This window comes from Balaenoptera ricei, chromosome 3 (assembly GCF_028023285.1).
Source record: "Balaenoptera ricei isolate mBalRic1 chromosome 3, mBalRic1.hap2, whole genome shotgun sequence".
Lineage (NCBI taxonomy): Eukaryota > Metazoa > Chordata > Mammalia > Artiodactyla > Balaenopteridae > Balaenoptera > Balaenoptera ricei.
The window spans coordinates 14,545,497-14,564,737 of record NC_082641.1 but is presented as its reverse complement, the minus strand read 5'-3'; the positions used below and the strand labels follow the sequence as shown (position 1 = coordinate 14,564,737).

The 19,241-nt window shown below is 40.1% G+C and overlaps 1 protein-coding gene across 1 annotated transcript; it reads right to left on the bottom strand.

The window, feature by feature from the left end:
• Window positions 1-2,448: 2,448 nt before the first annotated feature.
• LOC132363536 (transcription initiation factor TFIID subunit 11-like) lies at window positions 2,449-3,072 on the bottom strand. The gene has a single exon (XM_059919219.1). It carries the CDS (start codon window positions 3,070-3,072, stop codon window positions 2,449-2,451), a length of 624 nt encoding a protein of 207 aa, XP_059775202.1.
• Window positions 3,073-19,241: the final 16,169 nt, after the last annotated feature.

The window sequence follows — 19,241 nt, the reverse complement described above, 5'->3', positions numbered from 1 at the left end:
CCTTAGAGCATGGCACACAAGGCATGGCTTTCCTGCCCTCAACCCGCTCTGCGCTCCGCCTGGTCCTCCCTTCCTCCACCCTAATCCCTGCCGACTCCTGATGTTTTCACGGTCTCCATGGCGTAACCCCTTCCACAATGTCCCTCTCATGGGAATGCTGAGGTCTGTAGCCATTTCACATTGGTTTCTTTCACTAGGTCAGTAGGCCTTTGGAGTGCTGCATCTGTTGTCCTGGCCTGATGACTCATTTCTTTCGAGCGCCCAGTACTAGTCCGGTGTCTGGATGGGCCACAGCTCACTGACGGTTCTTCCCTACTGAGGGGCATTTGGTTCCTGCTGAGTCTGGCAGTTTGCAACGCAGATTCTACGAATGTCCGCGTGCAGGTTGCCGCGTGCGGGCACCCATGTTCCCCTCCTTTGGGCGAGCTTCAAGGAGCTGGTAGGGCTAGAGTATGTGTTGTTTCGGAAGAAGCTGCCACACTGTTTCCCCAGGTGCTGCCTTAGTCGCCTAGCACTGCCCACTCACAAAGACACCACAGACTGGAGGCTCGCGCCAACGCACATGTATTTATTTTCTCACCCTTCTGGAGATTGGAAATTGCCAGATGGGGTTGCGAGCCGACTCGTTGCTCAGTGATGCCTCTCTCCTGGGCTGCACCTGTCCACCGTCCGGCTGTGTCCTGGCATGGTCTTGGCTCTGGCTGTACTATCCCTGGTGCCTCGGTCTCTACTTTGAAAGACACCAGTGCTGTTGGATCGGGGCCCCTCCAGAAGCCGTGCCTTTGATCTGAATCACCTCTCTGAATTCCCTATCTTCACATCTGATAGTCACGGGGTGTGGAGCTCAGCCAGAGCGCTTCCTTTGACCGTATTTACTCCACTGAAGGTCCTAGCCCCAAAGACAGTCCCATTGGCGGTTTGGGCTTCAAGAGATGAATTTGTCGCGGGGCATGCCCCTCTATCCATTCACGGTGGCTGTCCAGTTTCGCATTCTCAGCAGCAGTGAATGAGGGTTCCTTTCTCAGATCGGCAGTCCTGGCTGATGCTCTACGTCAGGCCAAGTTAATCAAACGCATAAGCCTCGGGAAGAATGAATCAAAGGGGGTTGGTTCAACAGATTTCCTACACCATTATGTAGGAAAACCAGAAAGACTTGAGCAAAACTCGGGGCGGAAATAATCCTGGGATTGACAAGTGATTGATCCTAGCAAGGTTGCAGGGTACAATGGGAATGAAGGTACATAAGTCTACTGCTTTCTGATAGGCCATCAGCGAACAGATGAAGATGCTTTGATGCTTTCTTCCCGATCCCTAAGCCTTTTCAAACTTTGCCTGACCTCGGGCATTAGCTACGACCCCCGGCCCCAGGTAGGAAACAAGTGGTGAGAAGACAGATGCTTGCCTCTTCCCGGGATCTTGCTGGGAGCTTCGAGTTCCTTCCTCACCATTTGCGATAGCGCTGACAAGCTGCAGCTCTTTGCAAGAGGTTCCTGATCGAGCTACATTCCCCTGCCTTCCTAGTTTGATCAGGAGTGGGTGAGTGTGGGACTTTGTCCGAGGCTTTTATCTTATCTCTCGGTAGGGTCCTGTGATTTTTCTCCCTTGGCCTGTGCATGGGTCATGGATCCCATCCAAGGGTGTCTGAAGGCTGAGCCCGCCCTGGATACCTGGGATCAGTCCCACTAGCTCCAGCCATCTATGCCTCTTCTTACCCATGGCTGGATGTGGTTAGCTGAAAGGTGATTGAGGGTTTTGGCATCTCTCTGCGTGAGAGATAGTCGTGTCTAGTTCTCTGGGAATGCCTTGGGTCACGGGATGAAGCTAAGGCTGGTCTCATGGTATGAGTTAGGAAGAATTCCCTAAGCTTCCACCTCCTGGAAGAGATCGTAGAGGAGCGGTATAATTTCTGCTTTAAGTGTTTGCTAGAATCCATTAGTGAACATCTCTGGGCCTGGTACTCTGGGATAGGGATGGTTGTTAAGTATGGATTCAATGTCTATGATAGGTAGAGGCCTTTGCAGAGGTCTGTTTCTTCGTGGGTGTGTTGTGGCAGGTGGCGTCTCTCAAGGAATCGGTTCCTTTGGTCTGGCTTATCAGATGGATGAGCGCGGAACCGTTCGCAACATCCCTTTCTTACAATTCCATTGCCCACGGGTTCCAGAGCGATGTTCCACGTTTCGTTTCTGATACACGTACGCTGGGTCTTCTCTCTTTCCTGATGATTCCTCCAGCTGTCTAGAGGCTTCTGGGAGTTCTTGGTCTTTTCAGAGAAGCAGCTGGAGATGTGGTGGATCTTCTCTCTCCAATTTTCTTCTGCTTATCCATCCTGGGGAAATCCCCGGTGGCTGGAAATACAGGAGCTGCATGGGTGGGGCAACGTCTCAGGGTCAGGAGGCTATTCTGCCAGCAGGACTGGTTCCTCGGCAACAGGCCCTCGCTGGCCGTGGCCTAGAAGAACAGGATCTTCTTGTGCTTGCTGCCGGGGATTTGCCCCTTGGAGCGTAACCTCCGAACAGCCTCTCTCATATGCTTGGGTTGGAGTGGGGGCGTTTCCCCCCACTTCTCACACACGTCCAGAGCCTCCTCGACCACCTCCCCGACGAAGACCTTGGCCATTCCAGACATGGCAATGACCACGTTCTGGGACACCGTCGAGCCGGCCATGGTCTGGATCAGACGCTTCATGGTGGCCTTGGGGAAGGCTGATCGGCGATACACTTCGTAACGGTCCAGCTGCTCCTGGCTCATAGAAGACACGAGGGTTCTCATCCTCTGAGCCTCCAATTCGTCCACGTCCCGCTTCCCCGCTCTCTTCCCCTTGGTGGCCACCTTCCGTCTCTTGGCTGCAGGAGGACGTGACGAGGAGTTTGCCTCTTCACCTGCCCTTGGACGCGGGCCGTCCTGACGCCTGAGCTCGTCTTCCTCGTCACAGGCTCTCCTCAGTCCCTCAAGTCGGTCCCGTGGGATTCGGTCCAGGCGGCTGGGGCCGGGGCCCAAGGGCACCCCTCCTCCCTCACCCGACACACCTGTGCCCCGACCTTCGCCCAGGAGCGACGCGCTGGCCTTGGCCATCCCGGCGCCGCAAGACGCGGGGGCTCGGGCTGGGCTCGTCTGATCGGCGACCTGCAATAACAAAGACGAGACGAGGGAAGGTCAGCCTTGCTGCTGTATTTATACGCTGACACACACACACACACACAGAGAAACACAGGTTTCCACTGCCTCCCACAACGTAAAGACAGTTGCCCTTCGAGATGCCTTTTCTATGCGTGGATAACGAATGCCCGCAAACTCAGCACCTTAAACAAGCCCCACTGACTGACTGGTTGAAAGCCCGCAGGTCAGAAAGCTCTCGCCCTGGGTCCTTTCTTCTGCAGAGCCAGCCGCGGAGGATCTCCCTCCGGCTGCATTCCCCTCAGAGGCACGATCCCTGGACGATAGGAAACGCCCAGCCCCTTTATATAGAGCTCTGGGGCTGGGGCCACGCCCACCCGGAAGTCCCGTGATTCCTCAGCCCTTGGGGGCTGGGCTCCTCGCACGCACAACGGAAGGGGTGGGCCCAGGGTTGGCCGCCCAGAATTCCTCCCCCCACAGAGCTTCTGAAGGCTTCGCATTTGATGGCGATGGAAATATAGACCCTCAGAAGAAGACAGATCTTGAAAACTGGCTTTTGAAAGCCTTCCAGGACCTGCCAGAGAACCCAGTTCAGTAGGCAACAAGTCCTCTCTCGGGTGCACCTCGGAACACGCCGGCCTGCAGAGGGGAATACAGAAAGCCCGGAGGGTCACTTCTCCAGGGGCCTTTTCTGCCAGGCCAGTGTGGCCCAGGCCATATTCTCCCCCAAGCCATAGACATGGAAGTAGGTAGGCGGGCCTCAGAGGAAGTCCCTCTTCCTCTTTAAATACTCGTGTATTTTCGGGTTTCCTTGGGGTCAAACCGAATGGACCCGTCCCCTGTCACTTCTAGTCCCTACCCCCATCTTCAGGCAAGTCTTCCCCCACCATCGACATCCAGAACCGCGGGGGTACATTTGTTTTACGGGATGCATCCCCTTTGACACATCCTCCTCCCCCAAGGTCCATAGTTTCCATTAGGCATCACACTGACTGTTGTATATTCCATGGATTTTGACCCCACCCTTACCATGTCTTGCATCCACCCTTAGAGTATGGCACATAAGGCTTGGCTTTCCTGCCCTCAACCTGCTCTGTGCTCTGCCCAGTCCTCCCTTCCTCCACCCTAATCCCTGTTGACTCCTGTTGTTTCCATGGTCTCCATGGCTTAACCCTTTCCACAGTGTCCCTCTCATTGGAATGCTGAGGTCTCTAGCCGTTTCACATTGTTTTCTTTCACTTCGTCAGTAGGACTTTGGAGTTCCACGTCTCTTGTTGGCCTGATGACTCTTTTCTTTTGAGTGCCGAATACTAGTCCAGTGTCTGAATGGACCACAGTTCACTGACCTTTCTTCCCTACCAGTCGGCATTTGTTTGCTGCTGAGTTCCGGCAGTTTGGAAAGCAGATTCTATTAACGTCTCTGTGCAGGTTGCCCTTGCTCGCACCAATGTTCTCTTTTGGGTAAACCTCAAGGAGTTGGATTGTATAGAGCGTGTGCCATTTTGTAAGAAACTGCCGCACTGTTTCCCCAGGTGTCCGCCTTAGTGGGCTAGCGTTTCCCCATCCGAAGACACCACAGACTGGAGGCTTGCACTAACGCACGTGTATTTATTTTCTCACCCTTCTGGAGATTGGAAATTGCCAGATGGGGTTGCGAGCCAACTCGTTGTTCAGTGATGCCTCTCTCCTGGGCTGCACCTGCCCACCGTCCGGCTGTGTCCTGGCATGGCCTTGGCTTTGGCTGTACTATCCCTGTTGCCTAAGTCTCTACTTTGAATGACACCAGTGCTATTGGATTGGGGGCCCTTCAGAAGTGGTTCCTTTGATCTGAATCACCTCTTTGAATTCCTGAGGGAGCGCATCCGCTCTAATACCTTTATTTCATACTTCTCGTCATCTGAATGATGAGAAAATAAGGGTGTTTTTTTGCACTGTGATTGTTAATTATATTTGTCAATTTGACTGGTTTAAAGAATGCTCAGACTGCTGGTAAACAACATTTCTGATTGTGTCTTTAATGGTATTTCTGGAAGGTATTTGTTTTTGAATCAGTTGACTGAGTAAAAGATCCACCCTCATCACTTTTGGTGGGCACCATCCAAACTGTGAAGGCCCTAGGAGAACATGAGGAGGGTGGGCAAATGTACTGTTTCCTTTCTTGAGCTAGGACTTCCATGTTCTCCTTCCCTCAGGCATCAGAGCTTCTGGGTCTCAGGTCGACTGACTCCAGTATTTTCATCAGTGGTTCCCTACCCTGTTTTTCAAGCTTTTCGCCTCAGACTAGGGATTACACCTTTGGCTCCCCTAGTTCTCAGCTTCTTTACTTTGATTGAATTATACTGCAGGCTTTCCTGGTTCTGCATCTTCCAGTTGGCATTTCATAATACCGTAATCTTTCTTTTTCCCTGTAGAGTACTTTGTTCTGACTATCTGCCTCTGGGGCTGTACCTCCTGCATACCTATTTTCCCCCTATTCCAGGTTCTGTAAACTTGCATTCTAGAACAGAGGGTTTAAACTTGAACCCTTATGGCAAGTAAGCAAGAAAAGAAACTATTAGTTTAGTCCAAACTTAAAACAGATTCCCCTATTTTATGGAAAAGTATAAGCAAGATCACTCCTATGTAAAACCTTTAAATACCCCTGGTCTGAAGGATTCTGGAATTATCACTGTCTAGCCATGTTACTCCCAATATCACCTAGATTACATTTAACTTGTATATTTGTTCTTAAAATGACGGTACATAAAAATAGTTGCCTAATAGTAAAGGATCAAATTCCTCTCTCTCTCTCTCTCTCTCTCTCTCTCTCTCTCTCTCTCTCTCCCTCTATCTCTCTCTCTCTCACACACACACACACATAATGAAGAGAGAGATTCCTACCATGCACTTATCCCAAATACAGTTAGAAAAATGGAAGTGCGCTGTGCAAAGTTCTATGTTGGAAGACATATTCAAAGAATATGGCCTTGGATTTCACTTAGAAACTGGCAATATGGATTTACAAACCAGAGAACTGAACTTGTGTAATTAAGACTATCCAAAGACTGTAAAAGTAAAGCAATATATAATATGCTAGCAAACCTATCAGTTAACTATCCTTTGCTACATTCTCTCATTATCCTTTGTTACATTGCGGTTCTTAAGATAGGGCTCTTGAACATTACAAATATTCTTTCTTGAATATCTTTACATAAACGTATGCTGTGATTCAGCTTTCTCATATTCTTTATCATTTTTATTTTCTGAATGATTTTTTTTTATTTTGACCACCTCTTTAGGTTAATCCTTTAAATATTTTAAGTTATCATATTTCAAACTCATCTTATAAAAGATATCCTATCCCCTGCATCTACATCCCTAAGCAAACCAGTACACACACACATACACACATATACCAAGATGCTGAAGGATGAAAACAAATTCACAAGGCCAGTCAATAGCAAAATAGACACACTTTGGTACAAATAGTTTTACACTCTAATTCAATCGATATTCTGCCTACTGAACCATGCTACTTCAGTAGGACATTCAGTTCACTGTTACTGATCAGCAATTGCCAAAAGTTTAACTACCAGTGAAAATAGCTTTGTGCTCAACCTATGAATGATATCCATATCAAAGCAAAACTGCTCCCAAACACCACATTATTGTCCCATCTATTGTTCCCAAATCCTAGGCCAAATCCTAGGCCAGCCAACAAAATCAGCCTTTCTTGGTGGGCTTAATTACCTTTTTTATCCCAGTCATAGCTCCCCCCAGTAAGAATAGCAATCCTGACTAAAGCAAATCACAGTGTTACCATTCTGGAAAGAAGGGCTTGAATGTGGGTGATTACTGTGCTGGCGTTACTTGCCAGGTGAAAACATGGTGTAGTGTCATGAGATTTCCCAACAAAGACATGTTTGGTCCCCTCGTGACACAAAGGGTTAGATGTGACTCTTTAGATATTTATTAAATTTTATCACTGTTCTTCATATCCTCTTCATTCATTGAGCCAACAGTACCTGGAATTTTCTCTGATGAACTGAACTTTTAGCAGCATCAAATTTTCCTCCAAACCATCAGTCTATAATAGAGCTTATTCACTGATATAAAACTTGTTCCGATGGTATACTTTTACTTTTGATGTTTGCATATATGTCTTATTCTAGTAATTGTTCTAGTCTCATGACAGCAAGCAAAGAAAGGGTATTTTGACAGGAAATTAATTTTAAATCTTTGGAGCTAAAAGGGCCTCAGTTGTAAATTTTATAGAGTAGAAAACTGAGGGCCAGAGAAGTTGAGAGTCTGTCAGGTCACACAGACCAGGCTAATATCTGAAACCGAAGTTCCCAAACTCTCCATTTAAACCCGTCATCTACCACAGTGTGCTGCGCCTTATTCCATCATGTACCCACTAAATACAATGGGTCAAAAAACATCAACAAGTGACTTCACATGGGATTGTTAGCTTTTATTCTAATTATTGCCTGTTTATTTCCTTTACATTGATTAACAAAGGTAAGAAATACCCCAACAGTTCTTGGAAACTTACCTATTCTTAAACACAAAACAAGTGAACAAATAGAAAATTCTTATTAGATGCTAAATAAAAGTATTAGGTATATTCATAAACAGTATGATCATATAGGTAACAGCACAAAACCCTTAGTAATAGATTGGCTTTTAAAAAAAAAAACTAATTTAAAATAATCAAGAAGGCTTTCTTTCACTGTTAAATACCAGGATATCAGAATATTAAAGACATGAAACATCTTTCCATTCTATAATTATTTAGAAAGAAAAAATAAAATTAATAGGAACTGGCTTGCTTTTAAGATTTAGTGGTATCACAGGAAGCATGGCACAGCAAAGCAGATTTTGTTTGGAGATTTTTTGTTTGTTTGTCTGTTTTGTTTTTTACTTAAAACAACAGAGATTTATTCCCTCGCAGTTCAGGAAACCAAAAGTCCAAAATCAAGATGTTAGCAAGGTTGGTTCCTTCTGGAGCCTCTGATGTAGAATCTGTTCCATGCCTGTCTCCTAGCTTTTGGTGGTTGTTGGTAGTCTTTGGCATTCCTTGGCTTGTAACTGGATCACTCCAAACTCTGATTCTGTCATCACAGAACTTTTTTCCCTGTGTGTATCCTCAGTGACTGTATCCAATCTGCCTCTCCTTTTTCTTATAATGACACCAGTCATAGTATTCAGGGCCTACCCTTATTAGTGTGCCTCAATTTAACTTGATTACATCTGTAAAGACCTTATTTCCAAATAAGGTTATGGTCACAGGTGCTAAGGGGTAAGGACTTGAATATATCTTTGGGGGGACACAATTCAACTCATCATACTGTGCCACAGACTTGTAATTAGTAGTTAATATGACTCAGGGAAGCATTTAACACAGTGCCTAACTCATAGTAGGTATTCAATAAATGCTACTTCCTTTCCCCTGATAATATGACCTTTTTTAAAAAAATGCTTCTTTGACCTGTTCTGTAATCAACATAAGCATCAGATTGTGTTTCTAAATTATAGGCATAAAGCTATTATTTGACTGGAACTCTGTGGATTTCCAAAGAATGTTTTTATCTTATTTAGGGATGTAACAGGAAAACTACAATAAGATTTTTTTTAGAAGATGTAGTGTGTATATGTGTGTGTGTGTGTGTGTGTGTGTGTGTGTGTGTGTGTGTATAGGCACACACATGGAATACTACTCAGCCATAAAAAAGAATAAAATTTTGCCATTTGTAGCAACATGGATGGACTTGGAGGGTATTATGCTAAGTGAAATACATCAGACAGAGAAAAACAAATACTGTATGATATCACTTATATGTGGAATCTAAAAAATACAGCTAGTGAATATAACGAAAAAGAAGCAGACTCACAGATATAGAGAACAAATTAGTGGTTACCAAGTGGAGAGAGGGAACAGGGAAGGGGCAATACAGAGGTAGGGATTAAGAGGTACAAACTATTATGTATAAAATAAGTTACAAGGATATATTGTACAACACAGGGAATATAGCCAATATTTTATAAGAACTATAAATGGAGTATAACCTTTAAAAATTCTGAATCACTCTATTGCACACCTGTAACTTATATAATGTTGTACATCAACTATACTTCAATTTAAAAAAAAAAAAGTATGTGGTTCTTAATCTTAACTGCACATTTGAAACATTGGGGGAAATTTTAAAATCTCAATAGCCAGATAATAGCAAAGGCTAGTTATAAAGAATCTCTGGTGTTAGAACCAAGGCACTGGCATTTTTAAATCTCCCCAGGAAATTTCAATCTACAGCTCAATTTAAGAATCATTGGAATAGTCAAAATAACACGTTTTATATTTAACATATATGACATTGGATCCTGCATCTGTCCCTTACTTTATAAACTTTCACTGTTTGTTTCAGTTTCTTATTTTGTGAAATAATGATGATAATGATGATGATACCTACCTTGTACTATTGTTATGTGAATTAGTGTTAATATATGTAAATCTCCTACACAGCACATGGCAAAGGACAGGCAGTCAGTTAATATTAGATACTAGTTTATGATGAGATTCCGTTTCCCTTCATGGTGGAATAGCTTGTATCAGATTAAACTTTCTGTAGTAACAATTATAAACTCTACACAAATATAAAACAGCAACTGTTTGAAGGTATCATTGTACAATCCAAAAGCATGAAAAACTGAAGAAAATATAAACCTGAAGGGAAAGGAAGTATGCTAGGTGAGCACCATAATTCGTTGAACTTTCCCTTGAGAACATTCTCAGGCTTATTGCGATCTAGAGATAGAATAGAAACTAACCAGTAGACAATATCCTATTGGGAAGAGAACACAAAGTTTGAAGTTTAGGGCTGTTAGCAAAGCAGTAAATTGGAAGAAAAATTTCAGAGAGGAAGGAGACACAGAGGAAATACTCTAAAACCTGCATAGAAATGTCCTGCAAATCTTTGGCTTACACCTAAACTGCATACGGTTTTGCTGAGAATCTAAGGAACACAGCTGAAAGCAGCAGCTGAAAGGATTAAGAACTGAAAAAAAAACAAAAAACAAAAAAAACTCTATCCACAGCTGCTTAGTAGTGCAGAGAGTTTGTAGATCAAGTCTGACCTGGCTAACAGAGCTTGATAGATACTTTGGCCTTCCATTGAAACTCTAGAATGGCAACACCTTAGGAGTAAGAAACACATATCCTGACTAAAGTCTATGGCATGGGAATAAGGGCAAAAACCAAAACAAGAATCCACACCTAAACCCTAAAACCAAGCCTCCAAAAGATCAAGGGACTATGCTGGCAAATTAATAGCCTTTCAGGACAAAATTTGACAATCTTTAGAAAAATATAACATAATCCAGAACGTTTATTATCCAAAATATTCAATATCCAATCAAAAATTAATAGGCATACAAAAAGTATGAAAATATGACCAAACAAACAGAAAAAAATTAATCAGAAGCAGACCCACATATGATTTAGATGCTGAACTTAACAAAGACTTTGAAACAGTTAACAGGATTCTGATAGAATTTAGAGAAAAAGATGGACAAAATAGAAGAACAGATGTGAAATTTTAGCACAATAGAAACAAAAAAAAAAAGAAAAAATTTTAAAAGGAACCAAATGGAAATTATATACTGAAAATACAATATCAGAAATAAAAAGTTCATTAAAGTGACTTAACTCCAGACTAGACCTACAGAAGAAAGAACCAGTTAATTAACTCAAAGATAAAAATTTTAAAAAGAAATGCACAATAATAGAGTATGCAATATTGTGGGATGATATTTATGATCTGACATATGTGTAACTGAAGTCCCAGAAAGAGATGGGAATGAGACAGAAGAAATACTTAAAGAGAAAATACCTAAAACATTTCCAAACTGATAAAAAGACATCAACAGACCCCTTCCAAAAATATGAATCTCAAGCAAGACAAACACAAAGATAAACACATCTAGACACTTTATTTTCAAACTAGTGAAAACCAATGATTAAAAAGAAAAATATTAAAAGCAACCAGAGGAAAAAACAACACATCACATTCATGGGACCTGCAATAAGAATTATGGCTGAATTCTCACAAGAAATGATGGAATATAGAAGATAATGCAATGACATCTTAAAAATGCTAAATGGAAAATCTCTCAACTTAATTTTTCACCAGTAACTATATCCTTCAACAAATGAAAACAAAGTCATTTTTCATACAAAGCTGAGAAAATTTATTATTTAATAAAATTTATTATAGGCCAAACTTCACTACAAGAAATGCTAAAGGAAGTTCTGTAGACTGATAGAAATAACACCAAGTGGGAAAGCAGATCTACAGGAAGGAATAAAGACATAAGAAATGGTAAACATACCAGTAAATATAAAAAATGATTTTTCTTAGTTTCTTTAAAAGTCAACTGACCATTTAAAGTAAGAAAAAACTTTTGATGTATAGAGAGAAATAAAATATATGACAATATGAAAAATACCTGGAAAGAGGGGTAAATGAAATTATACAATTATAATATTCTAACCTTACACATATGGTGGTAAATATTAATTTAAAGTAGCATCTGATAAGTTAAAGTTATATCTTATAATGCCTACAACAAGCAAGGAAAAAAATAAAACATCTTAGCAGCTGCTAGTGTGGATAGAAAACAACAATAGAAGAGCAGATGCAACCCTCACCAACTCATTATTGATTTCAGACCCAACCTTCAGGTGGGAGTGGGAAGGCAGAGATGATTTCCATGAGGAAATCTTGGATTGGCTGAGATCATTCTACGTTCTGAGATTTTTATTTCTTCTAATCCCAGAATGGGGGCTTAAAAGAGAAATGACATTTAAGAGGAATATACAGATGCATTTCTTATACTATCAAGTTTATAGGCATATTTTACACTTTCTGTATGTGTCTACATTTGTATGGGACAGAAAAAAAATGTCTGGAAAGATCTATACAAAACTATACATCAGTATACCTAAGAAATGAGGTTAGAAGAGGAGGAGTAAAGGATTTAGAATGTATACTTCATACACTCCTGGGGAATTTTCCCACATTTACTTTCAGACAAAAGAAGGGAAACCTATGTCAAACAGTTCTAAAAATTCAACAAGGCTGATTCATTACTTATTAGCTTTATGATCTTGAGTAGGTTACTTAACCTCACTAGGTGTCTCTGTCGGTATAATAGAGATAAGTATTGTACTTACCTTATGAGGTTGTTATGAGGATTAAATAAACTAATTCTCTTCTCCTTAATCTGGCCATTAAGTCCAAATTTATTGGAATGTTAGACAATATGTGTATATGCACTATTTTATGATACATCTCAAGCATTCAGTATTCAAACATATTACTTCTGAGGTAAGTGTATAAATATTAAAGCTATGTGAGATAAAGACTATTAAAGAATGTTCACATCAGTTAAGGTTAGGTTTTGCCACCAAATTAATTAAAAAAATAAAAACCTGTTAATTTCCCATAGTTTTTAGACTCTGAAATTGCAGATGAAGGATTGATACAATAAGGACCAAATAAGGGTCACTTGTTGGTCGATCCACTGGTTGGTTAAATAACACCAGAATCTCAGCAATCTGCAACGCTCATACCATAAATAGCATCCAGGAACTAGATGAGACTGAGAGATTCCAGCTTCAGTCTCCCATCTCATTCTCATGGCAGGGCACACACTCACTGAATGGAATGAAAGGCGTAATCACTCCCTATATGTATATTCTTATTCTATTTTTCCCTTAGTCAAGCTAAATTTTCATATCTTAAACATTCATATAACATGAAGCTATTGTGTCAGCAGAGGGTTAATTCTTGGCATAATTTTAGCATTCATTGGGCCTAGAAATCAGGAAAAGACTCACATATTTATGAAAGATTAATGACATAACAACAAAGTGAATAAAAATTAAAATGTCTTATAAGTTTCTTATTCCTTTCTTATTCTGTTTTCTTCTCTCCGTTTCTCTACTCCCAGAAAGAGTAGAATTTAAATAGGGAGTATCCATCAAAACAAGAGACTGTGCTGAATTACCTGCTTCACGTATACAGGGACAAATTGAAGGACACTGAAATTTATAACACAAACAGTTCTGATACTTATCTTAGGGAGAAGAGGCAATGTTGGTGGCACTCAATTCCAAGGCAAATGCAGCAATCCTTCTCTCACTTCCCTTTCTGAAACCTTCTCCTTGTCTTGCTTCTTATCTATGGGTCTTCCTAGAGCCAATATCATCATTTTGTCCATTAGCTGCCCAAAGTCCCTCATCTTTACCAAAACAAACAAACAAACAAACAAAAATATCTCTTTCTAAATCCCTACCTTGACTCCTTTCAAGACCCTTAATCTGATTAAAATAACTCATACCTAGATTTTGGTCGAGGAAAAAAATACAAAACTTCCTGGGAATAATGTGTAATTTAAAATAATTTTCTACTTAAAATAATCTTTGCTCTGAGTTTATAGATGAGCATTCCTGAGTTCTTTGTTTATTCCCTGCTACCCCAATACATCTCATGCTGTGTTTCCATGTACACCCAGACACATACTCTCATTGTGTTTAAAACAGAACTAAATAAAAATAGTCATTCTTCCAGGAAAATACAATGACTGGCTCAACCAACCACAAGTCACAAATAGGAAGTAAGGGGAACCTTTTGGACTTTATTTCTGGCCAACAGCTTCAGCCAGTGTCTCAAAAGATGCCTTTACTCTGGCATTCCATACTAAAATTATCTCAGATAATTAATACAAATAAATGCTTTATTCTGTCATTCCCTGCTAAAATTATCTCAAATAACAAATGTAGAGGAAGCTACCAAATCAATTGCTTTTCACCCAGTGTCGGGGCATTGACCACATGCTCTATCATTACACAATCAATCACAACTTCTATGCAGATGTCCAACTTCCATTATCCTAGCTAAGTGGTTCAGATAATACATTCTCAAATCAATATTTCACCACTTCAAGTTTTATGATCTTATTTTATTTCCCTCCATTGTCATCAATGTTTTCTGGTAAGTTTCATAATTCCCCAGAGCTTGAACTTGCCTAAACAGTCACTCCATTATTAATTGCTAATATTAATAATTGGCTCTTCACTATTGAAAATCTAAACATACAAATAATAAAAGTTAGTCATTAAAGTTTTTAAGGTTTTATAGGACAGTATATATAGTAGACATTTAGTAAATATGAATAAGTGCATGAACTAATGAGTAAATTAATTGGCAAATATTTCTAAGCTTCAACAAAAAGAACTGATGTTTTGAAGAGATTACACCTTTTTCATTCCTGAGCATTATCATCTACTTTAAAAGTGCCCCTCTGTTTTTTGTGTTTTTTTTATAATTTCAGATATGTTCCAGTTTTGAACTATGCATCAGAAAATAACTTCTTTCCGTTTTCTCAAACACTGTCATCAGACAGAACTTATTGATACTTTCTGCAAAATGCACACTCAGGCTTTCTTGAAATCGCACGTCAGTTCTGCGCACACACAGGAAAGAGAAGATGTTGTGGCACTTATCTCACACCTTGAAATCAAGCTTTATTCTTGTTCCTGGTTCTGCACAGCTCAGACCCTGGGCTGAGAGCCTGATCCCATCCTTTTTTCCTAATCTTTGGCCAGGATAATTGATTTTTTCTTTGCTGACTCATAGGTCCCAGGGTCTTGGTTCTCTAAGCTTCTTCTCTGGGTTTCTGATTCCTATTGTCTGACTTCCATGTTTCTTACCTCCCTAGACCCACTGTGCCCATTGACTCCTCCATGACCAACTAGCTTCTCTGGACCAGAAATCATGACCTAGTCCAAATCCAAAACCAGCCTCTCCAGCCTGTCATGTCCTTTTGCCATACCTGCTTAGCAATTGATCTGTACATGGAAGGGAAACCAAGGCACATTCTCTCGCTTTATGAAGGCTACTTAGTTCCTGAACTAGCCTTTATCTTATCTGCAAACCAGTTGCTCTGTCAACCCCACTCCAACCCTCACTACAATGTTTCATTCTTCCCTGCGCTTTGTTTTCTCAGTCTAGTGAACAACTTATTTGGCTTTTTCTGACCCCACAAGCCTGCTTTATTTCTCAACTACAACATTGTCCTCTGTGAACTGGAATAGCAGTGATAGCAAACAAACAAACAAATGAAAACAAAAGAAACCAAAAATGATTTTTCCTTGGATCAAAGTACTCCATACATATGAATTGGTGGATAATACTGACCAGGTACAGTGCAACAGGAATCTCAGGTGTTTTCTGCTGAAAACAAAATAGGGAAAATAGGATAGTGTTAAACCTCAATCTATGTGAAGGTATAATGGCCACCTACTCACCTAATGTTCTGCTGGCACATACTGGACCTTTAGTGTAAATTAGAAAATGTCTCTATCTGGGTGGGTCATTCACAAAAAGATATCCCCCTCTAGGTGTTTGATGCACCAGAAGTTGATCTAATTCTAACAAACAAAGCCCCAACTACCCTGCCCCATGCTAAGCTAAGTACTTTCTCATTATAGTTTAACCGTAGGGTAATATCTAGAAATTCAGAATCCAATAGAATAATGTTGTTCTTAAGTACAATAAAGGTTACAGCATATGTTTGTGTGTGGAGCAGGCCTCCTAAGCCCCTCACCCTCCCGCTTAAATTCTGATTACCAATTTCTCCTTATGGTAGACTATTTTTGGAAAAGGCACAAAGATTGCCCCATATTTAAATCTGAAAAGGGATGGTGGAATGTTGGTTTAAATCTTTACTGTTCTTGTTTTGATCATCTCAGTCCTAACAAAAGACAGGCATGGCTGCAAAATTGCATGGAAGATGCAGACAGACACACAGGGATGAAATGTGCATGCTGTGGATTTCGACATGTCTACCTAAGCATTTCCAGATGCAGAAAGAAAGAGAGATTGCAGACTAATCAGAGAGACTTGCTTTATTTTACACATTTATAGTTGCTGCGTGTTTCTCTCCTCAAATTGGAAGAAAACCCTCACCATTGAGAAGTGGGAGGTTGAGAGAGGAGTGATGTAAAAATTCTGGATAACTGACTTCAATTTTTCAACTTTATAGTTTTCCAAACTGTTTGGAATATATCATCCTTTTTAGATAGAGCAGACAGAAGACTCTGATTTCCATCCAAATTAAAAAAAATAAAGTTTACTCTTCAAACTGATGAGAGAAGAGAGGAAATGGTTGTTTGATAAATCAAAATTCGTATGACAACTGGAACAACTCTAACCAAACACATAATTTAGCTCTATTTCATATTTAAAATTAGAATATGTAAGTGAATGAATAAGTTGTGCTTCACCTACAACTATTGCCTTGGAAAAGTTGCTTTGCAAACTCTGCTTACATTCCATTCTTTGAAGGGTCTCAAGACAAAGTAACCCTCGTGACCTATTTTAAATGGCTGAGAAAAATACACTGTTCAAAGTCCACCCTTGGATTTTGAGAGCCATGATTATAAAGAGGCAAATGAAAACAAATACTTGAGTAAATCTTCCCTAGAAAACATATCAATTATTGAGAGAAGGAAAAAAAAGAAACCCTAAAATTAAATATCATGGTGACTGTGAACAAAGAAGTATACAATTTATACATAATTAACCACTTAATTACACAAATAATTACCATTTTTCATTGCTTCCATGGTTAGTTTCCACACTTGAGTACACTAACATCCATCTTCTTTTTTCTGAATGTGATTTTTTTTCTGCAAGGCAACATAATCTTTATTTGTTTCAAATGCATACTATTTATCCCATTTATATGAGCTCATGAGAATATTACTCAGCCCTGCTACTCCAAGACATATGAAAGAGAGGAAAAGACTAGACAGAGGAACTGCTAAAAGAAAAACACAAGTCAGAGAAAATACCTAAGGAAAAAAAAGTCAAATATTAATTCTTGAAATGATTGAAAAAGGAAATAAAACTGGAAGATGGCAAAAATTTCTCAGTAGAAATTATTCCTGGACTGTCCCATTATAAAGGGCTTTCACCTGTTACCAAAATTCATTTAAAAGGGATTAAAAGGGGTACTAGGAATCCTTTGGGGTGATGAAAGTGTCTTATATCCTGATTATGTTGGGGGTCTTACAGGCATATTCAACTGTCAATACTCATCAAATTGTACACTTTAAATGGATGCAGTCTATATTGCACATAAATTATACCTCAATAAACCTGATTATAAAAACAAAAAGAAAGCAAAACACTTATTTATGGTGCTTACATGAGAGTTAAGTGTACTGAAAATAAATGATCTATAAACAATTGTTAACTTTCACATTTCCACAAAAGCTATTGTTTTTGAAAGTACTCTTATACTCCAATATTTCTCAATAAAATTTTTAAATTATGATATATGATAAATGTGAAGTATCACAGACATAACGTTCATTTGCAATCACAAGAATAATCACAAGAAAAAGTGAATAATTTTTTTGTTATTTGATCTACAACTTAGAGTTATGCCCTATTAATGCTGAAAAAATTGAAATGTTTTCTATTTGATAGTAGATTATAGAGTCTATGGATTGGAAGACAAAAATACGAAATATGGTAACTATCAAACTGTGAGGGGTCTGAGAATTCACCCTATTTGCAAGCTGACAAGTTAGCCTGCCAAAAGTTTCATGGATAGAAGACACAAGAGTCCTGAGTCAGAGACAAAGGAAAGTTTATTAATCACAGCAGTAGCAATAGCCACAGTGTCCAGATTTTTGGTGCCAGTTCCCCAGGTCCCTATTCTTGCAGAATGATGCAAAGAGGGCCAGATGACATCTGCATACATGGTGGGTTGTGTTATAGTAGAGGAACCCTGAATTTAGGAAACCTGAATCTTATAATGGGCAGTAAGCAAGCCTGTCCTTTGCCCCAGAGGGAAACGCTATCTTTATCTTCCAAGGCTATTCACAAGACACATATCCGTGAAAAGATATTCCAGAAAAAAGGGCAGTCAGTCCCTCGCTCACATGACACCTAGAAATACTAAAAGCTTATGGAGAACTGTCTTCCAACAATAATTCTATTTTAGAGGAAGCACTTTAAGGTAACTTGGATTCTTTAAAGGAAATTATAACTCATTTATTAAAAACCTCTCTTTCTCCAGATCCAATTTTATGTTAATAAGCTTATATAAGTGTGTACACGTGGACTCAGTTTGAGTCAGAATACCAAAAACAAACAACAATATATATATATTAATTAATAGTCAGAAAACAGATATGGCAATGATCAGCCCATTACGTGAGGCAAACGCTGAACTTCTTTGTAAATCACCTACGTAATCAATGACAAACCCAGCTTTAACAGCTCTTTCAAATGATGAGTTGCTCGTCCGTGAAATTCATTTCTTATTCCCCAGGGTAACAGGGGTAGAAAGGAATCCAGTCTTCAAATCACCTGCTCGTAATCACAAAGTACACTTCATTAATATGTTAAAGGAGCTATAACTGGGGAGTTTTCTCTGGTTTCCAGCCTGTCACTCTTTAGAAATAAGATGCCAACATATTCTTTTTCAAAATAATTATATTCCCCATCAGCTCAATAACTAAAGCCAGAAATCTGTACATCATCCTAGACTCCAGTCCCTCTTTACCCTTTCCACACGTGGTCAGTTGCCAACCCTTGCTGCCTTTATTTAATAATCAGTTATCGTATCTGCTTGTGAGCAGGGACTGTGCCTTGTATCTGAGTACCAACAGCATTTCCCATTATGCCAGACACATAGTAAGTACACAGTAAAGGTTTGTGGAATGAATGGATCTACCTCCTTATCAATATCAAAAAACAGTGCACAAAGAGACAGAAAAAAATAGATTTTCTTAGCAAACATGGATTCTACCTAGTAAATAATTATAGGCATTTTCACACAATTGATAACACAAGTATATATTGTGTTTACTGGTAACCTCAAAACCCATTCAAAAATGGCAAATTTCTTCTCTGGCCCTTGATTAGAACATCCATCTGCACTTATTTGTTTATATTTTAGAAGAAGAAGGCACTATCATTACAGGACACGTGCATCTGTGGATAAAACCTGAGATTTGAGCTACAGGATGCTGATAGCGTTCTTGGCCCAGTCAATTTGTTGCTGTCAAG

What these genes read in the sequence shown, in the direction of transcription:
- LOC132363536 (XM_059919219.1), bottom strand. Translation starts at nt 3,072, where the DNA reads ATGGCCAAGGCCAGCGCGTCGCTCCTGGGCGAAGGTCGGGGCACAGGT.